The sequence below is a fragment of the Brassica oleracea genome, chromosome C3 (assembly GCF_000695525.1).
Source record: "Brassica oleracea var. oleracea cultivar TO1000 chromosome C3, BOL, whole genome shotgun sequence".
NCBI lineage: Eukaryota > Viridiplantae > Streptophyta > Magnoliopsida > Brassicales > Brassicaceae > Brassica > Brassica oleracea.
In genome coordinates this window covers 24,937,934-24,944,712 of record NC_027750.1, presented here as the reverse complement: position 1 = coordinate 24,944,712, position 6,779 = coordinate 24,937,934, and the positions used below count along the sequence as shown (strand labels likewise).

Here is a 6,779-nt window from a genome sequence, read left to right as displayed (position 1 = left end):
TTTCATCCCAGAGAAATCGAGTTTAAAGAGTTGAAATCATGCTTGGTTTCAAATCAAGTGGGAATCAATTCGGATATAATCATACAAAACAAAAAAAAATCGATTTGAGATTCTTTCCTCGGCACGGGATCGATTGATCTATTCTTACAGATCGGTCGATCTGTGTAAATCGACCTTCGCCGATCGAGTGAAATGGACCAGATCGATCAGTATATATTTCGCGTTTTTTTTTGTTCTGAATAATGATCGTGATCGATCGATCCACTATAACTTGTAAAGTGGGATCGATCGATCCCCCTTGTCGAACTCAATATATATCTTTTTAAAAAAATTACAATTTTAAGGGCATTACTGCCATTTTGGAAAAAATTAGTCTAATAAGACATAAAATAGTATAAATTAGTCTGAAGGGACATAGTTACCATTTTGTAAAAGCGCAAAAACAAACACCAAACGCAAACAGAATATTTTGACCTTTGTGATTCTTTATTGATCTGACCACCTTTTAGAAATAGAAAATACTCTAGTTTTAGATCTATATAAAGTTATATATATATATATATATATATTAAAAAAAATTAAAATTGAGAATAAATACATTGACTAACTATTTGCAATCACTTTTAAGTTTTAACTAATAGTAATTCAATAAATATAATTATTTTTTAAAAAGTTACGAGTTGCCGAGTTACAATTATTACAAATATATATAAAAATATCTTTTAAATATAAACATATCTTATAAAATATTTATCTTTTAGAAACCGGTGGTATATATATATATATACATATTAATGAAAATAACGGTAACATGTTGAAGGTGGGTGGCCGACTGCACCGGACGGAGCAAATACATGGGGCTACTGTTTCAAGGAAGAAATTGACAAAAACGAACAACACTGTGATAGCAACAACCTCGAGTGGCCATGCTCAACTGGCCAATCTTACTACGGAAGAGGACCGATCATGCTATCTTGGAACTACAATTACGGACCGTGCGGTAGAGACCTGGGACTCGACTTGTTAGACAACCCAGCTCTTGCATCCAGCGACCCAGTGATCGCTTTCAAAACCGCGATTTGGTTCTGGATGACTCCTCAGGCTCCTAAACCGTCGTGCCACGACGTGATCACCGGCCAGTGGCAGCCGTCGGCCGCCGACATTGCAGCGGGGAGATTACCAGGTTATGGATTGATTACGAATATCATTAACGGTGGATTGGAGTGTAGTGGTCGCAATGTCCCACAGGTAAAAGATCGGATCTCGTTTTATACAAGGTATTGTGGTGATAAGATATTTGGAGTTGATCCTGGAAGTAACCTTGACTGTGACAAACAAAGGCCGTTTAATGAAGGTAGTAACGTTTTCTTGGACGCTGCTATTTAATTAAGGAGTGTTAATGCAGCTTTGTTGTATCCAAGCAATGAGACGATATCAAACTAAATAAAACTCCTTTTTAATAAGTATCGTGTTTTATAAGTAATCTTCTCTTTTTTTCCTCCATGCATCTTTCTTCTCGAGTGGTAAGCTTACGTAGTGTGTATACTTGGTTACAATAACCGGTTGAGACCAAATTAAACCAATCTAAACCTCCAGTAGCCACCCTATATTATAAATTACAGGACGAAGTCAATTGACATGGAAGCATAAAATTTAACAAGGTTCTAATAATTTAACATTTAGACCAAAAACAAAAAATCGGTCAATTGACATGGAAGAACGTTGGTATAAAATTCGGTCAATTGACACTCCAAAACAAAAATTAACATTTAGACCAAAATTTGGTATAAAATTTAATATTTAGACAAAAAAAAAGTCAATTGACATGGAAGTATATTTGAATAGTATCTAAGCAAGGTTCTAAAATCGGTCTAGGCGGCAGCTCCCATCTAGGCGGAAATCTCCTCTAACCGAAACGATTTTAAAAAATCCAATTTATAAGACTCAAATCGGTTTAAACCATTTTAAATCGGTTTAAGCCGTTCTAAATAGGTTTAAGTCGATTTAAATGAGTTCACTCTGTTAAATTAAATAATAATATTAGTAAGAATTCACAAATTTATCTAATTTCTTTTATTTTGTATATCTAATTTTTGATAATTCACAAAATAATTTTATATTCAAACCTAAAAACTAAAATATTTTATATAAATGTATTATAAAATAAATCAATAATTCATTAACGCATAGTCCGTCTAGGCCCTAAATAATTTGTCTAGGCGCTAGTCCTCTACAGAGCCTAGTTATACCCTCCGACGATTTTTTGAAAATTGGTATCAAGGAAACTATACTACCACAAGAACCATGAAGGTGTTCTTTGTTTCAACCACATGGAGCAACACCATGAGTAGTCCTTCTACTCTGTTTATGTAACTTTGTAAGATATTTGAACTTCTGATGAATAGCACATAAGGATAGATAAATTAAGAATTTTTAAAGGGCGTACAATCTTCGATTCATACAATATGGAAACAGGAAGGAGATTCTTATCACAGAAGAAGCATTTTCTAGACAACCCGCTAAATGCTGCTACTCTATTTATGTCCTACTTGGTGCTGCTTTGCCTTAACCTTCTTCGTCGTAATCTTCCTCGTCCTCGTCTATCCTCTTACCCAAACTTGCAAACTGTGCTGGATCTATTGTGCCTAACTCCATAGACCAGCACGTATATTCCTCCGAGGCCGCGGCTGTGTCAGTGGCCGCGACTGGTGCCGGTTTGGTCTCGTTTAGGTCGAGAGATTCAGCGTTGAGATCAATGTCAATGCCTTCTTTTGGAGTTTGAAGTTGTTTCTTGGTGTCTTACGACTTATCTTTGCATAAAACAAAGCCATGCATACATAGTAATTTAAGATTTAACATTTCATCAACTTTTTGTGGTTTTTATTTGTTTGTTACACGCCCTGATATTAACTGTTACCTTGTTGATGTCAAGAAAAAAATGTTACCTTGTTAACAATTTGAGGTGTAAAGTTATAAAAAACAATTTAACGCGTACTAACTAAATGATGTCTTATGCTGCGTTCATGGTAAACTTTACATTATAGAATAAATTTTAAAACATCGTTGCAGTATATATATTGAAGAGTAAAAATATATGTTATTGTGTTTCGTCAAAAAAAAACACACGTTATTGTGTGTATTCAGGTCCGTCTCAATGTTAATCCGAGAAATATTAGGGCATTTTTCTTTAAAGAAAAGAAAAAAAATTGGAGCACTTTTATGTAAAGAAAAAATAAATTTGAGAAATTTCGGGTCCTAATCTAAGCTTAAAATTTAGAAAAATTGAAATGTGCCATGTGCAAATGTACTCCCGGCAGAGAGCCAAGGCCCTGAATGTATTATATTAGGTTCAATATAGTAGGAGTTATGGTTTAATTTTAAGCATGTAATCTATTTTAACCAATCAGGTTTTATTTGATTATCCTTTAAGCCGAACACTTTGCTTGCTCTCTCATCTTTCGTCTCTTCATAAGCTTCAATGCTTCATCTTCCGTTGTATCAAGGGAACCCATCATATTGGGGGATGTGATTCTTTCTCTTTTTTGTCGGCTGGGGGATGTGATTCATGAGCCTTAATTAGGGTTGTACAGTCAGTGACTCATGAGGTCCAGAGAGTGTGGTCCAGCTAGTGACTCATGAGCTAGAGAGAGGGTGGTCCAGCTATTGTGTAGGCAGAATCTATAGACCATGAGGTAAATGTGAAAAATTAAGTTGATGGTGACAAATTTTAGAATAATTAGATAAAGTATAGTAAACATAGAAACAAACATAGTACTGCTTATCTTCCATTATATCAAGCGAACCCACCTTATTAAGGATATGTGAAGTGGTTTGTGGTAACCAGTGATATCATGTGCTTCAGAGAGGGTGGTCCATCTAGTGACTCATGAGCTAGAGAGAGGGTGGTTCATGACAAACTCTATAGACCATGAGATAAATGTGCCAAATGAACTTGGTGGTGGCAAATTTAAGTACGTTTACTAAACATAAAAACAAATCTAGCTAACACTCTTTTTCTTCTACACATGATGATGTATTAGAAAATAATATGGCATTTAACACTAAGTGATTGTATACTGCATATTGCTATATATACCCCCACTTGCCTCTAAGAACAACCATAAAACTCAGAGAAAAATGAAGACTTATCTGCTTCTCTTTCTCATCTTCTCACTTCTCTTTTCATTTTCCTCCGGCCAGCAATGCGGTCGTCAAGCCCAAGGAGCACTCTGCCCCAACGGTCTATGCTGCAGCCAGTACGGATGGTGCGGCACCACCGAAGCTTACTGTGGGCGTGGTTGCCAAAGCCAGTGCACTCCCACTCCCACTCCTCCTACTCCCAATCCTCCTAGTCCCACCCCTCCTAGGCCCACTCCACCTGGTCCCAGCGGGGATCTTTCGGGCATCATTTCAAGAGATCAGTTCTATAAAATGCTTAAGCACATGAACGATAATGCTTGTCCTGCTAGAGGGTTCTTCACTTACGATGCCTTCATCACCGCCGCTAAGTTTTTCCCTAGTTTTGGGAACACCGGAGACCTTGCCACAAGGAAGAAGGAGATCGCAGCCTTCTTCGGCCAGACTTCCCACGAAACCACTGGTAACGATCACTATACTTCGGTTTCGATGTTATTTTTTTTTCAACACAAGTTTTAAAATTAGTTGAAAAACAACTAAAAATATTATTAATTTGTTTATTAAATACAAACACACATTTTTTGATATAAAATAATTTGTTTTGATAAACCGAAAAAAAAAAAAAAACACAAACACCAAACACCAAACGCAAACAAAATGTTTTTGTTCAAAATAATATAGCCATTTTATTAGAAAATTTCAAATTTATATAAAAATTATATACTGACGTACGTAACGGGCACAACCAAACAAAACATTTAGAAACTTTCGTCGCATCCTATCCCAATTTCAAAAGAAAACTCACTTTTAATTATTTTAATCTGTTTAATAAATGATATACGAGGAAAATGTATGAAGGAATTTCACGATAAAAATAACATACAAAAGGAACATTTCTAAAATATCACTAATTAAAAATAAAAATGACTAAGAATGTATTTTAATGTTTACTAGGTGTTTTCATGCACCATATGCGATAAATGTTTTTTTTAAATTAAATTATATTTAAAAATATTTTTTATTAATATTTTTAGATTTTATTATTTTTACCAATATTTTAATATACATCTTATTTAATTAAACATAAAATTAAGATAAAAATAATTTTATTTACTTAAAATTATATTTAAGAATATATATGTATATATATTTAAAATTATAATCTTAGGTAGATTTTTCTTTCTATTTATTTTGGTTAAATATATGTTAAATCAATTTGTATAAAATTAACGAAAAATTGATAAAAAAATTGTATAATTATCAAAAATCAAAACTAAACAATATTTATAAAATTTGTAGATATATAAGAAACTAATTATTTTACGATAAAATTATATTTTTAGAAAAAAATTGTAATTTTTTTTGAAAGCTTTATTAATAAAAATTGTATAATTATAAAGAGAAAATAAAATAATATTTCGAAATTTGTAATTTTTTATTTGAATATATTCTAATGATATGTATGATTTGTTTCCATATTCTAAAAAGTTTACCAAAAATATAAATCAACACTAAGTCATGTCATCAATTTTAGTAGCCTTGTCATATTTTTTTTTTATGAAAGTGATTGTAAAGAATACATATGGCAAAATCACTTCTCAAATAATGTATAGGAGATCACAGGGTATTTTCGATAAAAGCTTAACATATTGAAAAGTTGTGACTATAATATATAAGTAACATGTTGAAGGTGGGTGGGCGGATGCACCAGACGGAGCAAATACATGGGGCTACTGTTTCAAGGACGAAATTGGCAAAAGTAACCCCTACTGTGATAGCAACAACCTCGAGTGGCCATGCGCACCAGGCCAATTTTACTACGGAAGAGGACCAATGATGCTGTCTTGGAACTACAATTATGGACAGTGCGGGAGAGACCTAGGACTCGACTTACTACGCAGGCCAGCTATTGCGTCCAGCGACCCAGTGATAGCTTTCGAAACTGCAATTTGGTTCTGGATGACTCCTCAGGCTCCTAAACCGTCTTGCCACGATGTGATCACCGACCAGTGGCAGCCGTCGGCTGCCGATATTTCAGCGGGGAGATTACCAGGTTATGGAGTGATTACCAATATCATTAACGGTGGATTAGAGTGTGCTGGTCGCAATGTCGCACAGGTCCAAGATCGGATATCGTTTTATACAAGGTATTGTGGCATGTTTGGTGTTGATCCGGGAAGTAATGTTGACTGTGACAAACAAAGGCCGTTTAGTGAAGGTAGTAACGTTTTCTTGGATGCTGCTATTTAATTAAGGAGTGTTAATAATGCAGCTTTGTTGTATCCAAGCAATAAGAGAATATCAAACTAAATAAAACTCCTTTTATTTACATATGGCTCCGACATTTGTTTTACTGCCCATGACTGATCAAATCGATTAGTAGAAAATCGTGAACATATGTCACTAAAACTTCAATAATTAAAAATTTAATTTTCTATAACATACAACTCATAGCTGCGAATAGTAGTAAAATCAACACTATACTAGCACAAGTGTCTCTCCAAAGATCCATTCAATCTTCATCAACCACGTCAAAACAAGGAACTAAGTACGTATTATCCCTCGCAACAAGTCAATTTTAAAAATCAACTCATTTGATCTCCAACCTCATCAAAAATCAAAGGTAAAAGGCTTATTTTGTT

General features: G+C 34.2%; 1 protein-coding gene and 1 pseudogene across 1 annotated transcript; both read left to right on the top strand.

Annotated features, from left to right (window-relative positions):
- LOC106333406 overlaps positions 1–1,600 on the top strand; it is a 2,970-nt pseudogene extending 1,370 nt beyond the window's left edge.
- Positions 1,601–4,107: 2,507 nt separating this feature from the next.
- LOC106331955 (endochitinase CH25-like) lies at positions 4,108–6,466 on the top strand. The gene is made up of 2 exons (XM_013770397.1): positions 4,108–4,600; positions 5,828–6,466. The coding sequence occupies exons 1-2, from the start codon at positions 4,138–4,140 to the stop codon at positions 6,385–6,387; spliced, it is 1,023 nt and encodes a 340-aa protein (XP_013625851.1). The 5' UTR covers positions 4,108–4,137; the 3' UTR covers positions 6,388–6,466.
- The last annotated feature ends 313 nt before the right edge of the window (positions 6,467–6,779 follow it).

Bases quoted from the DNA above. Each gene is read 5' to 3' on its own strand.
- LOC106331955 (XM_013770397.1), top strand. From the start codon at position 4,138: ATGAAGACTTATCTGCTTCTCTTTCTCATCTTCTCACTTCTCTTTTCA. The intron at 4,601-5,827 runs GTAACGATCACT...AACATGTTGAAG, and splicing joins GACTTCCCACGAAACCACTG to GTGGGTGGGCGGATGCACCA.